Consider the following 19368-nt stretch of genomic DNA (forward strand, 5'->3'; position numbering starts at 1 on the left):
TGTGTTTTGCCCTGGCACGCAGTTACATTTTCTGCATGTATCAAACATATAGCTGATAGTTTAGAACATTTAAAATAATAGTAGCAATTTTCTTGATAAAGTAACTTTCTGTACCTTAGTGTGTCTGCTCTCTCTCCCTCCCTGTTTTTACAGGTTTGTATGCACTTAAAAAATAAAGCATGTCTGCATATCTAAATGTGCATATATGTATGGCCTTTACAGTAAGATGAATAATATTTTTCTCTTCACAAGGCCCCCCGATTAAATGGACCAGGTGTTAACGAGTCTGGTTTGATTCTTACACGTCAACACTGTTGGCCTGTTTGAAATGAGCCACATGCGAAGTGAGACTGTTCCTGAAGTTCATTTCTGAGACCAAACATTTCTGCTACTTACATGAAAGCGAAAGCCCATTTTCCATGAATGGAACTTAAAACAAATATATAATTAAAGGTACATGCTTTGGATCACGGCTCTTGAAGGGCTGCCAGTGTTAATGACTCACTGTCATGAAACTGCAGTACAGTTCAAGCCTGTCTTGCCTTCTATAGAAATCAGTTCAGTGCAGGTTTTTTTCACGTGCCGTGCTTGTCTGGGAGAAAGTGTAGGCACCTGAACAGACAAGCATTTTAATCCAAGGGCCCACAAGATCTAACCATAGTCCTTCATCTCCCATATACATGATCCTACCAAGCTCCCAGTTGTCTATGCATCACCAGACACTGGGCCAGGTCTGGCCCAGGTTTAGTCTGTCCGGGCCAAAGCTGAGGTCTGGAGGTTTAGCCCATCCTGGCTTCATGTTTCCCATCAGCAGCTGCCTCATGCAGTGACAAGACAGCACTCTTCCCACTACAAAGACTCGCTCCAGCTGCTTCCACATCTGGGGCCACAGAGTGTGTTTATGTGTGAGCGAGTGAGTGAGTGAGTGCTTTAATACTCCGATACCTTTTTTTAAGGATGCTGCTAGAATTTGGCAGCTTTTATTGATAGGTTCTTTCTGTACGAGGGTATTTCTGCTTTTCTTTGTGCTCCTGTGCAGGTATAACTCATATTTGTTCATCTCTTTGTCTCTTTTCTTCTCTTGCATCCACATGCTTCTGCAGATCCCTGTCATATCCTGAGAACTGCTGTGGAGTCTGGTTGCATTGCTCAATGTTAACTCGCATGATGGGACCAAATCTTCTCTTGTGTGCAGCATAGTGAGTTTACAAGCAAAGGTTAATGTCTAACCTGTTGACAAACTAAAATCTGAGTAGGAATACATTCCTTGCTTTAGTGCAGATTGTGGCATGAGAAATTTGTCACTTTTACTGAAGAATATACAGAACAAATACAACTTCTTAGGTATTTGTAGGTGTTTATTATCAATGTAAACTTTTTTTTACAAAAAATAATATATAGGCACACTTTACATATTAAAATAATGCTCTCCAAAAGAAATATGAACACCTCTACATTAACTATAAACACATTCAGAGGACAAATATCCTTTATATTTAATATGTTTAGGCACTGAACCTGCTCCTGTTTATCTTCCACCATGAGTCTAGAAATGTTATCTTTGTTCTTAACAAGCCCATCTTTAAATAAGATGGTTAAAATATTATGAAATAAAACTAAAATAAATGCAGATGTGAAACATGGGTTATGAACCATAACCCATTTTAAGGTAATTTCTTTTCTTGCAAATTGTCTGTGCCTCATCTTAACACAGTCACTCCTTCACCCCATTAGTCAATGAATACATTCTTAAAATTATTTTAGATTTTTCTTTAGAGTTCCTTTTATAATATAAAAACGAAGCAAAGTATTTAATCATATAAATTAGGTGTGTACTTTATGTAAGTAAACATATCAAGCTTAAATCACTTATTTTCTGTACAAAATTATGTAAAATATATAATGTATATTTAGTACAAAAAAAACCTAGCAGCATAAGAGTATTATAAAACGTGAGATCACACTGAAGATAGTGAGATAGGTTCAAATACACCTGAAAAACTGTTAAGCTTTGAAGTTTTGAAGTTAGTTTTGAATCTAAAGCAAAACCCAGCTTGCAGGCAATGTAAGGACAGATGTTATGGATGGGTTCACATTGTTCTTTAGCTATGCATTGCTGAAAAACAGCACCAGCAACATAGCCTGGCTATCGTAGTCTACAGTTAAATTGATTAAAACCTGCAGCAGAAAAGCAATGATACACAAAACATACAAAAACAGCCTTTAGAAGAACCAGATTTTCCCTATAAGCTACTTGATATGGCAATTAAGGGAAGAAACGTATACTTTCAGAGGCACGTCAAACAGACTGGACAGACACATCAGTAGCTTTATCAATAAAACACACACAGTTACAGCACTTGGTTAGTCCAGGCATGACCTTACACACACCACGGCAGTTTCTCTTTGTGGAAAGGATCAAGTCAAACTGAAGTTGACTAGTGTATGCTTCAGAAACGCTGCCTGTTCAGAGTTTTCTCTCATACTTTTTTGTCTGTCGGTCAGTGAAGGATTAGAAAAAAAGAATGGAAAAAAAGACTCTTGGCAGACGCACAGATAGCAAACCCTTGGTTTGACAATCCAAGAGAAGAAAATATAGCTTAATCAAGTCAAAGAACATGGACTTTTTTGATATTGCATTTTTGTAACTACAAAACGTAAACTTCATAAAGAGGCACAAAACAATCACGGTCCATAGTCTTGTAGCATATGAGGAATTGCTGGTGAAAGGAATTGAAAAAGTGTTCAGTGCAGCCCTTTTTATGTGTGTTGGGCAAGTCTTTCTTTGTTGGACCAGAGAAGAGAACAAGGAAAGGGTCGGTTTTAACGGTTGAAGAGGCTGTTGTTAAACCAGAGGATTGTACTGTATTCGAGCCAAGTGTCCACTGGACTGAAGTGTCCTTGAGCAAAAATCCTAACAAAGTGGTATTCTGACATCCCTGTGTTTTCCCAGAAAGGTGAAAAAAAGAATTGAAGAGCCACACTGTTTTTAAGCTTTGGGTCAAGCCGAGGGTTGAGGGCTTGGTAGACTTCTGAGCATCACGGCGATATCTCAGGGATGAAGAGTCAATGTTATCTTCTGCAGGCGTATGCATTAATGTTTTTGATGACATAAAAGCCTATGGTCATAGGAGGCATGGCTATTGTCCGTCCAGCCCTCAATGTCTTAGGCTTCAACTCCGGGAATGTCTCATTGTCCACCATGAGCAGCTTCTCCCCGTTCAGCTGGACATGTCTGCAAAGAGAAGAAAACAGGAAATACTGATTGCATTAGCTTGGTGAGATACAGTGTGCTTCAGTCTCATCATCAAAGGGTAAACTTGACAACCTGCCATCTGACACATAAAACCAGTAGTTGTAGAAAAATGTGTGAAATGAAGAGGAGGCGGTTAATGAGGTTTTTCACCTCAACAAAAGACAGCAAATCTAGATCATTTCATGCGCCTTCAGTCTTTACGGGTTACATTTCTGTCAGTTGTACACTTGGGGGTGCTGTTGTTACAAAATTGCAATTTCACAACTGCACAGTTGTACAACCTGACTTTTTGAGTGGAATCAGCATAGAGTGAAACCTAACCTACAGTTTGGAGTCAACACTGAAATAGTCCATTTTAAAGACTTAAAGTAAAGAAAATATTGTACTTTAGCAACAATCAATGCTATTACTCTTTGCAGTACAAGTTACAGAGCTACAAAAACTATTAAAACCAATAAGAATATTTAAAATAAGATTTTCAAAGAAAAATTATATAAAAAATATTATTTGGATATAATTTCATTTGTCATGTTCCTAAAAAATACCTTTGCTATAATAGTGTATATTCAACAACAACATTTCACAGTGTAAAAGTGAAATAAGTTGTCTTATTTCAAACAGCTAAAACTGCTTTCTTTTCCTTTATACTCTGGGGAGGATTAATTTCAACCCAAACTAGATGCACAGTAAGTGTAACTGAGAAATGCTGCTAACCTAAACCTGTTTGGTAAATGCTCACATGCAGTTTTGTCCTGTTACAAGACGCAAACATTTCACCTTTCTGTACTTTCTTTGCACCAAGAACAGAATGAGTTGCCTTTATTTATTTCCCGACATGGCATCAGTAATATTTAGTAATAGTTTTAACATAACAAAGCATTTAAAACAATATGAAATATTACTGAAGAGTAGCTATAACACGTCACAGTAGTAAGGTAAACATTTTTACAAACAGATTACAGGCCGAATATGAGGATAATTATCACAGAAAGATTGTCCAATAATTAATAAGATTTAAAAAATCCAGCAGGAATGCATTATGAAACAGTCAGCTTCAGTATATATATATATATATATATATATATATATATATATATATATATATGTATATATATAATAATTGTGTTATGTAACATAATAAATCATGTTCTAGAGAGAAATTGTCTCCTCATACTGTATGTGTACTGTAGTGTCACCTTTAACACTTAACTTTAGAGTGCTGCTGTTATTAGTAACCATTTTTTAGTTATAGTTATATTTTAAAGTTCACGATAATATAGGGATTAAGTTCAGTGGTTTGGATATTTTTTACAAGAACCTCAAATTCAATAAAATATCAAATGAAATTATGCTAAATAAGTAGAAGTTATGAATCAAGCTGAATTGCTTGAAGCTTTCCTTCAACATACATGGACCTCAATACTTGGCCAGCGTTAAAAAGTCCCATTACTCAGACAAATTTATAGACATCTGGTGTTGCTAAATTCTTCATAAAAGTCTTCCTGCGCTGCCTGTGGTAAAGGAAAACACTTAAGGCCTGAAAAAGGCCCATCGTTAGCTTGTTCTCCTATTAACTGCCTTGCAATCCTGTTCTAACACCTAAAACATCCTCAGTCATTATGCTGTTATTGAAGGATCATGTCTGAGCCTCAATTAAGGCCGTATGTAGGTATCATATGACACACACACACACACACACACACAGTCCTGAGTCATTAGGCTGTTATTCCAGGATTTGAGGCTTAAGTCTGAGTCACAATAACAGGACAAGGGCTTAAATGAGAGAGGAAGAGACTGAGAGCATAAAGCTTTCATTTTAAGGGACGTTTTAAGGCAATATGAATTATATTACCTTGTTACATAAAGTGTAATATATCATTGCTAGTAAAACAGAATTTAGAGTTAAAATGGCATAAATATAAAAGGACATAAAAATCTATAAAACATCTGTTGTAGGCCATAAAAACACATTCAAACAAAGAGGCGTAAACACATTAGAACTCTGGGCTCAGTCAATGTTTCCTTTTAAAACTAAGTTGGCACGTATCAGTAAAGCAGTGCAATGAATTAATAGTTAGCCTTAATGGTTCTTCATTGACAAAGGAAAAGGGTTTATTGTTTATTAGCTTTTATTTGTTGTATTTTGTTTGTTGTCTTAAGCTATCTACAATCTAGATAAAGACAGAAGAAGTTATTGCATATAAGCGTATATTTGCATGTTTTTTTGGTGTGTATTTACACATCATGCCGACTCAGCATGAATTATAGAGCTCAGGTCCAAAACCCATTGTGGTCTTAAAATTGATTCACGGCAGCCTTTGAAGGGTCATTGTTTAACACCCTATTATGGTTGGAAAAAATCTAATAATTGAAGACCCATAAAGTGGTTTATGAAATTCTTATTATTCCTATTCCTCATCTCAAGCCTTTCAGGCCTTTGCAAAAATAATAACTTTTTGAAAACTGCTTCAACCAAGGTTTTGATCATTAGAGGAAAAATCTGTGAAAACGTTTTTTTTTTTTTTTAATGCAAGCAATGATGGAACTGGAAGACTTGTATGGTTGTTTTGGCAAACTGGGTCTCTCACCAGTGCATTTGTCTTGTTTGAGCAGCATGAATGAATGGGACAGGCTACTCTATAAGAAGACCACATTGTTGTTTGGATAGAAAACAATTATTCAATGCCCTCTTGTGTGTATATGTGTGCATGTGTATGAGCCACAGAGAGAGATACTAACTTGGCTCTGAGTCCGTCAGTGCCGTAGGGTTGCAGCAGGTACTGATGGACAGTATTGTTCCGTAACGTCCCCGCCAACTTGATTTTCTTTCGCGACCGATGCAGGTTGATGATGTAGATTGTTATGGACCCTCTCACATAGTTATGACTGGTACCGTAAAGAAAATGATGAACAACATTACATTATTTTTTCTTTATCTCAAGAAAGGACAATCAGGACACAACAAGCAAAAAAAAGGGCTCCTCTCCACATCTGTTAATAGGGATTCGTTATATATTACATTGCCATGTTGTATAAAATTCTCTGTAATTAAAGATGACTACAAAGAGAAGAAAGTCTTTGATACTGTATTTTTTTTTATCACATATAGTAATAGGATCAAACCACAACTCCTTGATCTAATCTGGATCAAAAGGCTTGAATAAAAATAATAAAATAAGATAAAGCCTGCTCAAGAATGAATTCCATTACGCAGCAAGTCGTCCTCTATCATGGCCTAAGACCTATCATCTATATTTAGTATGAACCGTAATAAACTACATTTCATTTCCAAAGCCTTTATCATCCCTATAAAGGCTATCTAATGCAAAAATCTGCTTCTCTTGTACACTATCCAATATTAAAACCTGTCGCTGTATAGTCCAGGGTCTGATAAAGGGTGTGAACGCAACGGGCAACACTTCTTGAGTTACACAGACAACAGCGTTTGAGTCCCTCTTCTGAGAGAAAAGCACTGGGGGACACAACTTGATAGGGATACTGGCCAGAGGTAAATAACTAAGTGAGACAGATAAGACAAACATGATAAAATCTAATAAGGGCCCAGATATGAGGACAAAGACAACACAGCTGTAGTGAATACCACATGTCGGCCTTGGTGTTCAGGGTCAGGGCTGAGCTTTGGCTGAATGGTTTGGTAGACATCTCTCCCGGTTACCACCCCCAAAATCTCATATCTTTAAAGTAATCTTGTTTTTTCGTTTGATGTTTATCTTTGTTCTTATGGGCACAGGGTGAGTCTTTTATTTCATTAACCCTGCAAGACTTCTAATATTCAATATATTCACCAAGAGAAATATAGTAGTGTACTATTGATGGGAATGCTGTGTGTCTGGCTCTTCTTTCTGAGAAACGTGAACCATGGCTCCGAGTGATAGATCAGATGGTTAGATGGAGGGAGAGATAATGACCTCTCAGGCCTTTCAAATGATGAGGTTCTCAGAGATCCAAACCAGTAACATAAACATGTGTTGATGCTGTTTGATGTTGGAGCATCGCTGGAAAGTGAAAAAAATGCCATGCAAACCACTAAAAGGGGTAAAAGGGCAATGAAAGTCAAATATCTAATCTGCAAAGACTTTTCAAACCGCTGACTGCCTCAGCACATTTATAGTCTTTGCTGTCTTCCACAGTACAGTTAAACCACTAAGACTACGATGGTTCGTCCACTTAAGGGCTGACTGTGTAAAACCACAAAGTGGCAGAAAAACTGGCAACTGAAATGGCTTTGGATTCAAGAGGGACTGCTTTAGTGCTTCACTGTCTGATCATATGAGTCCAGGGCTGATTGGTATGTTGAGTGGTACTGAGCAGCACCTCATGCCATGGGCATCTCTTTACTCCCAAATTCACCATACATAACAGGAGTGAGTACACTTGTTGAAAAATATTTCAAATATTTGCGTGCATGTCATCAGGCTGTTATGCAACTCCTGCCTATTTATTGACCATCTATCTATGCAGCGCTCCACTATTTTTCTAAGAGATGCTCCACCTGTAAACGAGCCCAGAGTAAGGCCGTAAGTCTAGCCTGGTGCTGACAGCCACTGGCCTGGGTTAAATGATAACCTTGAACAGGCCATGGTGGCACTCTTTATTCCCTCCCGGCACAGACTGCCTTATTGTCCCTCCCCCACCCCCTCGAATACCCCCCTCCAGCCAATCTGAGATGGGATAAAGGCCTAGCACACCTTTCAGCGGCTCTTTGACGGCAGGGAGACAGAACCCACACACCTGATAAGTGATACCCGTTAAGTTTTATAGGCTCTGAGCTGTGAATGAGCGGGTGTCTGCCGTCTGCTTATTTATGGGACGCCGAATGGGCCTGAAAGGGATTTTGTTCTTTTTTGTTCTGTTTTGTTCTTCCAGACACTGAACCTCAGGTGTTTGAGAGAGGACACAGGGAGTAGAAAAAGTTAAAACCGCAAAAATCTCTGTTTTCTATCTAATTCTTCAAGGACATTCCCAAAGTATAGCTACACATCACTGAAAGGCTAAGAGGATGTGTGCTTTGTCATCTGTCAGCCTCAAATGAAAAAAAAAAGACCAAAATCACACTATATAATGATAATATACACTGTTGCTGTGTTTATGTGCAGGTTACAAACTAATCCAAGGTGGTTCAGCTGTAGGACCTACTTGTAGTAGCTGGTACAATGTGCGTAGATACGTAGCTTGTCTCGTATGACTCGTCCTGGTTGTGGCTTCCTCTGCAGTCCAGCCACCCGCACAGCTAAAACCCTTGGACCAACCAGACGCTTGAATACCAGAGAGAACCAGTAATCCTGTAAGAGCAACACCATCAGCATCACATATGCATACACACAGACACACATTTGGCATCACTTTTATGACAGTATTGGTTAATTGTATTATCAGGACAGGATTCACCTGGTTGTTATTTAAAGAAACAATGCAAAAGCAGGCAGGTGCGGAAAGGAAGTTTTAAAGACCTGCTCTGACTGATGGGGGAAGCAGTTTAAAATAATTGCCATGTAAGGGTAAATCTGACACGTGGATTTTCATTGAAAGAGACCCTTTATTACAGAAATGTTGGATTCTGGATTCCCTTGAAAGGAAATATTGCTAAAATCTCCATTTTGTTTATTCAGCCATGAAATGTCCTGGTGATTGTAGAAACAGATTAAGTTTTGCAAACTGTAAGAATTAAGAATGTGATAGGGTGAAGAAAGAGATATATTCCACAAAAAGTCAAGTCCAAATACGTCAGCACTTTGACACTCAACATTTAGTTGGAGCTGATTGTCCCATTTAACATGTCACATTGTATCTAACAACTGCTGACCCGTTTAGAATTGACAGGTCTTAAATATGACATTTTTACAAAATATTATGCTCCATCATGAATTGCTGTTTTCTGTTATCATTGTTGAGTGGTCCACCATACTGTGTCTCACTCTATAGACTACACAGACTCAACACCTCTCCAAGAGACCCAGAACAACATGTGTTCCTCAGGAAGTTCCCATGCAATCCTGCATATGGCAACATTTAAGGGCTTCTTTTTTCCATGCAGGCTTTAACTTAATTTGCTGCCAAGGCATCGAAGAAGCAGAGCACAGTATGGAACTGTATAGTGCTGGCCACAGGCAAAAGGATGGGTGGATGAATGTATAGCCAGAACTGTGATCTATCATTAATACATAGTGTATAAAACAAGGAACAGTGATGAATCTGGAGTCTTTATTTATGAAAGATGGCTGGAGTGATGCTATACTCTTGCTTTGTGTTTCAATTTCAAAACTCAAGAAAAAGGAAACATCAATAAATTCATACATTTTAAACTACGGCTGTGTTAAAATCCTAGACCAGAACAGGAATTGGCGGGACATGAAATGAAATTATTTGGGAAATATCAGCTGAGGTCCTAAATCCTCAGCGGTCTGACTGTCTGCCTGTTTTCCTGTCTAATTGCCTGTCTGTCTCCCTGTCTTTTCTGCCCCCAACTCTCCTTCTCTGGATAAACAGGCAGACGGACAGAAAGACAGACATCGATTGGGGGAACAGCAATCACTTTGAGATCCAATCAAAATATACACATAGACCAAGAAACAGAGAGAAAGACAGGCAGGCACAAGTAAACCAGTAGCATGTCGAGGACTCCAGAAAAGTAAAACCATACACCAGAGACCAATCAAACCTCAGCTGCACAGTTAAAGGAATAAGATGACGATAATAAGGAGAATAACAATTAACCTTTAGTGTTTAGCTAAATAGGGCAAATGAGAGTCAGACTGCCTGGTTGAGACCCTGTTAATCCCTAAGAATCCAAAGATCAAAGTATGAGGTTATACTATTACAATGCATCTAGCGGGAAGTTCAACATTTCAGCGTTTTTAATTTAATTAAGTCCATGAAGAAGTTAACAATCTTCAGCAAGCTCTAATTGGGTTTCCCATAAAACAATAAAAAGATAACAGCCGTTAAAAATTAACAGAAAAACACATCTAGGAAAAGGTAAAAATATGTACAAGTATATCCACAATATGAAGAGTCATGAAGGTTTACAAGTCGGAGGGTTCAACATGGGGAGAAGGGGCTGTTAGAGAGTGCAGCCTATTGCCTAGACAACTGTATTTATTCACTGGAAATATTTTTTCTCCTCAGAGCATTTGAAGGGCAATCTTTTCAGACAGGAACAATATGCCTTCGCCTACTGCCAGACACTAAATACTAACGTTTCTGCTTCTCAAAGAACAAATCTCAAACAAGAACAACCATCACTTTAGTATAAGAGTTTACAACCCACCTCTGGAGGGAGACAACAGGCTTGTGTGGAGTTTAAACAAACAAAACAGGAAAAGAGAGGATGATTGGGACAAAATAGCAAGTAAGAAAAATGGAGGGGATAAGTGTGATGAGAGTCATTCAGTGGGCAGAGGGCTTTGATTGGATTCTACCAATGGGGGACTCATCCTATAGGGGAAGGGGTCAGGTCATAAATTTCCCGTGCAGAGGACAGATTGGCTGTGCAGTGAATTCTCTCAGCAGGTAGGCTGGTGCAGCCTTTAGACATCCAGCCATGTTAAAAGCATTGTGATCCTAGCGGGAGACCATCATTCCCAGAAAAATAATAGACGAAGAGGGAAGAAAAATGAAGCCATCTCAATTGTTTAATATCTTATATTTGAAGTGAGGCAGAGGGAAGTGCATGCCCGCTAGAGAGAACTAATGAGGGATTTAGTGAAGAATTATTGTCAGATTTTGCAGAAGTGATTAGTTCATGAGCCCAATAACATTAGTGGTTAAAATGGTATTTTGGGATTGCCAATACTCTTTCTAGCAGCTTTTTTCTGACCAAAGCAAGAATAAAAGAATCTTGAATAATAACCATCATCTTTCCTCTTTGTTGTAGAAACAATGATTTACAGTACACGTCCTTAATGTAAGCCTCTCACCCCTACTCTGCCTCAGCTTAATATAAACCCTTTTTTATGAACTTAATAAATCTTGTTTATGAACTTGGCTCATGGCAGCATTTTATCACTCCTTCACACTTCTAATTCATTTTCCCCCAGCAAAATGAGATCAGTTTAACACTATGACAAGATTTAAAAGTCTCCCTTTTTTAAAAGAAATAAATTACCAAGGAACATAATTTTGACCTCAAAAGTATGCATCCTACACATCTGTGTCGTTAAAATTCTTTGCCCCCATAGACTGATCATGCACAACTAAATAAAACAACAGTGTAGTTCAGGTGATTAATACAGTGTTGTGGTCTAAGCTTGTTGTATTTCTGTCCCTGCATGATTCAGACCAAACCATGGAGGAACTTGGGATTGGGCAGTTCCATTTCACACACTGTTGCAGGCTATTTTACTAACATGCCTGTGTATCAGCATCTCAGGTTGCAGATCTCTCACCGGCCAACCGTCCCGCACAGAGAAGCACACAGTTGTGATGGGGGTTGAGGGGAGCAGTGACACTGTCCTGAGCTACTGACAAAAGGCTAAGGTTACATGGCATTTCGCCCCCGCGTCTAACCAATCATCACCACTAAACGCCTTTCATCTCACCTAATAGCTCCCACGGGAAAGAGCAAGAGGTGCCATCAAGGCACTGGGTCTGGTACAGAAAAGTCCAGAGCGTAACAGGACTGCTCAGGTCAGATCCTCGTTATTATGATGAAGAAGGGTGAATTGAGGAAAACAATGCAAACCAATAGCCATTCTAATCCTTGCTGAAATGAAATTGAGAAACTTACAGGTAAAGGGTTAAAGTGCTGGTCCACAAGGTGTGTGTATCCGTAGTCAAAGAATGAGTGACGCAAGACAACATCAATCCCCTGCATAGCAGCCATACCCAGCGTGTTCACCCACCTGGAATACATATGAACATATACACACAGAAAGAAAAATATCAGGAATGCAACAGACAATGCCTTTGATTGTGATACATATTGCCAATTAAATACATAATGCATTGGGAATAAATGCTTTTTTCTTAACAAATATGAAAGTTATCTTGTGCAGCTGGTTCAGTTCATTATTATCAAAGGTATCATACCCACAATGGTTTCTTCTAAGCTACTAGTATTATAACAGTACTTACAGAAAGCCAGCAGCGTAAGTATCAGAGAGATTACTGATGCCTCCTGCCCACGCCGGCCCCAGTCCACCCAGCCACACCTTCTTACCAGGAGTATGTGTGTTCACAACCTGCAATAAGCAATGGAAACATGGATGTATCAACAAAAAATCCACGCTGAAATCAACTTTGTGAAAGCTCCATTCGGATTTCACTTTTAGGCCCTTTGAATCAATGCATCATTTCAAGTTTATTATAAGGACAATGTAAACCAGGTAAATTGTCACGGTGCTGACGAATGATTTTTTGTTGTAGTGAATGGTATATGGTATATTTAGTGACTCTGCAAGCTGATGGAAAGTCATTACAGCTGGCAACAAAACATTTCTACATATACAAATAGACATAGAAACATAAAGTGAGTGAGTGGTAATGCACAGGAGAATGCCACTCCCATTACATTTCATTGAATGTTTTTAGTTTTGTTCTCAGGAACGATTGCTTCTTTTTCCCTGAGGCACTTTGGCACTGTTCATCTCTTACAACTCACCACGTCTGCCACAGCAGCTAGTGTTGATAACATTACCTCATGGTGGACACAACCATTTTACCCTGAGGGCTCACTCTTGTGGTTTGCACATGTGGCTTTGTCATCACAAAGTCTAGCTTAGGGCTGATCCATAACTTGGCAAACTCAGAACAAATGCAAATATATTTAATGAAGTCTAAATCAATAGAAATGAAAGTTGTTTAACAGGGAAAAGACCCGAGATATGACCTCTGGAATATACACCATATATTAATCTAATTTGGTATATACAGTACAGATGTAGAAGTGACTGTATAGCAGCCACTTCAGAAATAGCTGATGTGGATATATACAGTATACTGTGCATTCAGCATATATAAACTGAGATCATTTAAATTTCAGGACTTTGAGGGAAACTTAAGTACCTTGGTGACTTTAGTGATCTGCTCTGTCAGTGTGTCCAACAGACGAGTTTTTAGGAAGTCCTCCGCTTTGTTCACTCTGCCATCCATGTAATAACTGTAATGGAAATGCAAGGAAAATGCTGTGAGAGAAACACTCTGTACACTCTTTACAATGTGAGCAACAAACATTTTTATTACAGATGACATAAAAAACTAAACTGAAATGTACAAGCTTCATTGTGATTCTCCATCCATTTATCCATCCAAGCATCCATCCACCTGCTTAACCTGTTCAGAGTTTGATCTTGTATCACTTAAATTCTAAATTAATTCAAATTTAAAGTTAAAATGTGTAATATATATATCTACATAGTATATAATGTTATTATAGCCTTCTCTGTGTTGGACAGTGTCAGAAACACTAAAAAAGGCAAATGTAAATCAAGTCAAATCAAAAGGCTTTACAATCTATTCACCAAACAAAATTTACAATGGTATTAGTAAGAATTAGCTTGTTATTAGTAAGACACTCTCCATGTCCCATGTTATTAAAAAAAATCTACCTTCATCACTTTGGTAAATAATATCCTATGATATACTATAATAACATTTTACATTACCAGGTAAGTCAATGGCATTTTAACTGTAAAACAACAAGAAAGTGAAACAAATTCACAAATGCAACACTAGTGTAGGTTTCCCCGTCAACGTTGCTGCGGCTCATTATGAACTGCAGGTTTAAAATCCAAACCACTAAGTATAATTTCCATTGGTCTCATATATGTAGTACACAGTACATTATTTCACTACAACTGCTATCATGAACAGGGACTGACATATTCAATTACACTTTAGTGTTCTGACAATCCAATTCTACATCAAAATGTGGGATTGCATAAGAGAGGAATTGGAAACCCTGAGATTTAAGACAGAACAATGCAGACATCCATCTGTGGTGATTCTGTGTGTGTGTGTGTGTGTGTGTGTGTGTGTGTGTGTGTCTGTGTCAGCGATAAAGACACAAAGAGAGATGATAATGAGAGATGATGTTAAGAGAGCATGATGAGAGAAGAATTTATTGGTAGTTAGAGCCAAAGTCCTGATCAACCCTGTGGGCAGACAGTAAGCCTCTCCAAGATCTCCTGCAAGAGTCCAAGAGAGGAAAACAAGAGAGCAACAACCACACACTCCAGTTCATGTTTCAGGTACCAAAAAACACATTTACATCTTATTTGCACTACAGAAGAAGAAAAAAAAAAAACATTTGTTGCAAGAGTCTTAAAGTCTAAAATTCTTAAAGAATTTGCAGTTTGCAACCATTTGAATACCACTTGCGTCACCCTCCCCTTCCAAGCGTGTAGGAAAAACAGTTTGGTTTGTCTATTCTGTGCTACTGTAGAAACATGGTGGTGCAACATGGCGGCCTCCCTGAAAGGGGACCCACTCCCCCTGTAGATAAAAACGGCTTATTCTAAGGGAATGAATACACAACGATTCTTATTTTCAGGTGATTATACACTAATGAAAACATTATATAACATTATATTCTTATTATATTATTATAAATATTATATTCTATTTCTGCCAATAGCTCCTCCTAAATGTTACACACTGGACCTTTAAAATCCAACTGTAATATCTCTTTCTACATCACTCTCTCGCCAGATGTACAGATCAATCAGTACATTATGCAGATGGCTCTCTTAGGTGAAGTTACTTATGTTAAGTTATTCATGATTAGTATAAACATAAGTGTTAACACTGAGAAAAATGCTATCAACAACATTATGACATTAAGACCCAGATATTACAGGCTCTAAAAGAGAAAATCTTATCACACCAAGTGGTACTCAAACATCTTTCAACCTCTCATTCAAAGATAGTTTAAGTCGAAACTGAAACATACTGTCTTTTTTATCTTCTCTCAGTAATCTGGCAGTACCATTTTGATGAACTGATCTATATTTGTTCAGAATGTACCTGCTTCACTAAATATTTGTCATTTACTTTTTAGTAGACAGCAGCAAAATTTTAATGCTAACTTCATGGGTGTAAATAGTAAATGCTAAGAATCCAGCCCTGTAGGATGATCTTTTTTATCACCTGGATTTGCAGAACAAAATAATCATAATGGTGGAAAATTATGTTTGCAAATTTTATAACCCAGTGATGTCATATAAAGGGCAACAACACTGGCCTAGAATAGACTGTAGCATTTCCAACACATAATAAAAGAAATAACAGAAACAGATGTAACACCTGTTTATTAGAGATTAAAAAAATGTGTGACTCATTGCGGAGCAGATTTCTCTTCTGAATCTTCTAAAGCAACAAATGTTATCAATAACATACCAGATCAGTTCAGTTCTGCTTGAAGCTCCAAATGTTTTGTGCCAATTTAGCCTTGTTTTTCTAAAACTAGAGAACACGCCAATTAAAAGTTCAACAAATTAAATGAAGGACAATGCCAAGGAAAAATTGCACTGTATTGTGAATATTGGCCGGTAGACAAGAAGACCATATAATCATAACAACTGCAGCATCAAAAGATACCAAAACAAAGGTCGATGTCTATTGAACCATTTTTTTTAAGTATGTGGAACTGACATATGTGTCAGCAAAACTGCTGAGAACAGAGCTGAATTTTGTTGTTGAAGCAGTGTTGCAATCTGAGCTTAACCTCGTTGAAATTTTCGTCACAGTGTTGGAAAAGTCCCAAGCTCCTGGCCTCAAACTGTAAATAACGCATGGATTAAGTCATAGCTTTACACAAATTATTTGGTTATCCTGTCATCTTTCCAGAGAGCTCACAATAATTCTTCGGTCCAGATCCCAGGCAAAGAAATTCCAGTTCATATATGGAAACATCATAAAAGACAGTTCAAGTTATTATAGCTATATGGTGCACTATAAATCTGTACTACTGGTAATTTTAGCTAGTCTATAAAAGCATCTGGTATCTATATTTACTAAACACAAGTTTGGTGGTTCATTAGAACAGAAACAACATAAAGAAATGAATATAAAGAAAACTGTTGGAGTATTTTGACTAGGATTGAGGGGATCATAGCTTGGTATTCATACAATTGCTCAAGTCTAAGCTCCTAAAACAGAACCAAGAACTTTTCCTTTGTTCATCCAAAATTTGGCATGATACTTTAGCTGCCACACTGACCAGAATGCAATAAAATGCAAAAATGAACAACACTGTGTCCAAATGTTTTCAGACGAAGATCCAACTGGTCAGCTTGTTTTACACAGCTCTCACTGAGCGCCAGCACCGCATCAAAGACAGCTCACTAACATAACTATCTACCACTCTATTAACACAGAAATACACTACAGACTAGAGAAATAGATGTGATCAAATCAGACAGGGACAGATGGAAGAAGACGTGGAAGAGCATCAATACCAACAATGGAAAAATACTCAACTGAAACTAAAAGTCCTACATTTTGTATATTTACAGTTAAATGTACTAAAGTATCAAAAGTACTGAAGAATAATGGTTCCTTTCACATTAATGTTGAGGTAGGTAATGATCACAGAGGACACTCTTTTATAAGACTTGTCATTAAATGTTTGACTAGTAAAACTAGTAACTACTGAGGTGGAGTAAAACGGAAATATTCAAGTAAAGCATGAGTATAGTCTATAACAGTATACTTGTAATAACTTCACATAAAGTGTCAAGGAATGGCCGTCTGGTGAAGCGAGAGGGGTAGCAAAGCAAGAATAGGATGTGTTCCTTGATGTGGACCAGCAGGTTCAGTTCAATCATTATATAACAGTTGAAGGATATGTAGCCTCCCTTCAGGAATACTTTACAGTTCCTCTGTGATTTTCAGACTAGAAAGGAAGAGATCACAAATCTTTAACATCTCTTTTTTCGCCCCTCGGCTATAAATAACCAGCACACCAAGCTCTCTGGCATGCAGTACCACTGTGATCCTGACAAGGAACAAGAAAGATGTGGGTATAATGTCTCATAACTGATGTCCCTTTAACTGATGAACATATACGTTTCCGAAAAACGTAAAAAAAGGAAAAATGCTTCTGATTCACATTCAGGCCACAGTGTTTAGTACAAGAAGTGCTCATTTTCAAAAGCAAGGGTCATTAAACTGTACCTTTCATCACTTCATTATTGAAACGAGTTTAGCAGGGTTTTTTTTGCTTGCTTGCTTCACACTCAGATGTTCACACCACTAATACTCCACTGCTGGAACAATTAGGGCTCACATTCAGGGATATCTAAACAGCAAATTGTAAATTTGTTTTGTTCACTTTTCTTGCTCATATTCTCACAGCTAGAACTGGAAGACGTCTGGTCACACACTTTTGACTGGCTTAATTCTCTCACCATGAAGCAGCCCCTGTTAGATAAGGCAGAACATGTTCACTATAGTTAAGGTTAGAGGGTGTAGGTGTTACAGTTAGGTGTTAGATCAAAGACTACAAAAAATATTTTCTCATTTACTTTTAATGGTATCCAATCATGCAGATGGTTCTGGTTTTATTTGCCCAGGTTTGAGATAGCCTTACCTGAGAATTTTGCCAACACCCCAATACAATAGAGGTGAATGGAATTTTGTTTGTGTTGCTCACAGCCCTGAAACAAGTCTACAGCCATGCCAGCGGCTCCATGAGGCTATAGCATAGTTAGGCAGAGCGTTGCTTTGAGCTAAATGCTAACGACAGCTACCAAGCTCACATTGACGATAGTAGCATGCTGATGTTTTGCACTTGACGTTTGCCATTTTCATCTTTTTAGTTCAACGTGTTAGCATGATAACATTTGCTAATTAGCACTAAACACAAAGTACAGTTGAGGCTGATGGGAATGTCTTTAGTTTTGCAGGTATTTGATCATAAACCAAAGTATTGGACAAATTGAAATTTTGATCTTGTGATGGTGTAGAAAAAATGTAAGGGATCCCTAAAGTTATTACAATTCATCCTGAGGGGAACATTAATGTGTGTACCAAATCCATCCAATAACTGTTGAGACATTTCATTTAAAATGCCAACCTCTATAGAGAAAAAGTCAAGGGATCACAAAAGTGATTAAGATTCATCCTCTGAGACCCTTAAATGTCTGTGAAAAGTTTCATGGCAATCTATCAAATAGTTGCTGAGATATGTCAAACTGGACCATAGAGGTGGACCGAGTGACCTACTAGCCAACACACAAAATAACATTTAAAAAATTCAACAGGAACATGTCTCTCCAGAAACATGTGTACAGTTTTCACTGGAAATACTTTCTACCGAACAAACTGTCTCTATGAAAACTGATGACTGTGTGTTCTGTGCATTATTTTCATGTAGTGTAAGCACCATAAATGAAATTCTCCCTTGAATTGGCGGGGAGGCAGAAATCTCATATACGTATCTCAAAACCTGAGCAAATAAAATCAAAACAGTCTTCATGGATGCAGACCACTAGAGGTAAGTGAGATTTCATCATTTGGGTGAACTGACCCTTTAACTTACGTTAAAATAAATATCTGGGTTAGGGTTAGTGCTCTGAAAAGAAAACAGAAAATTGAAACTACAATGTTGTGGAAAAAAACGTCATAACATAATGCAAACCACATATCACTGTTTCGTGATCTGGAGGTACACAAATATTTCACTACATAACCAACATGTTTCATCACCACAAGCTCCAACAGAACACATCTGACCGTAAGCCACAGACATACTCTCTAACAAATCCATATGATTCTCTAAACTAGTCTATAATGAATGCTGCGTTTCCAACCTACTATGCTTGATTCAAAACAACTCGAGCCAGCTGCAATGAAGTAAAATCTGTGTCGAAGACGTGTTAATGAGTGGTCTCCACTTTTATTAGTTTGGCTTCTTTTGTAGAGGTCAGAGTTTCTGTCACGCAGCCTGGTTAGACTGGAATCTGGACCTCTAGTGTAAAACGGGCTAATTGACAGAGGGAATGAGCCAGAGCATATGGTTTGATTTTAACGGTGTGGGTGGTGTTTTTCTAAGACTTTCTGACAGCCCTGCCTCCTTCCGTTTCTTCTAATTTCTCCTAATTAGACCTGACCTGCACCTTAATGATCACTCGCTCAGTCACTGTCTGAGCTTA

At 38.0% G+C, this 19368-nt stretch overlaps 1 protein-coding gene across 1 annotated transcript in view; it reads right to left on the minus strand.

Annotated features, from left to right (window-relative positions):
- Positions 1 to 1314: 1314 nt before the first annotated feature.
- hpse2 (heparanase 2) overlaps positions 1315 to 19368 on the minus strand; it is a 54032-nt gene continuing 35978 nt past the window's right edge. Inside the window, exons 7-12 of the mRNA XM_044213208.1 lie at positions 13280 to 13373; positions 12350 to 12456; positions 12003 to 12117; positions 8414 to 8559; positions 5996 to 6142; positions 1315 to 3235 (exon numbers count right to left, since the gene is read on the minus strand). Of these exons, the coding sequence (XP_044069143.1) occupies positions 3073 to 3235; positions 5996 to 6142; positions 8414 to 8559; positions 12003 to 12117; positions 12350 to 12456; positions 13280 to 13373 (772 nt within the window). The 3' untranslated portion in view covers positions 1315 to 3072. The remainder of the gene's footprint in view (positions 3236 to 5995; positions 6143 to 8413; positions 8560 to 12002; positions 12118 to 12349; positions 12457 to 13279; positions 13374 to 19368) is intronic.

This window comes from Siniperca chuatsi, linkage group LG11 (assembly GCF_020085105.1).
Source record: "Siniperca chuatsi isolate FFG_IHB_CAS linkage group LG11, ASM2008510v1, whole genome shotgun sequence".
Classification (NCBI taxonomy): Eukaryota; Metazoa; Chordata; class Actinopteri; order Centrarchiformes; family Sinipercidae; genus Siniperca; species Siniperca chuatsi.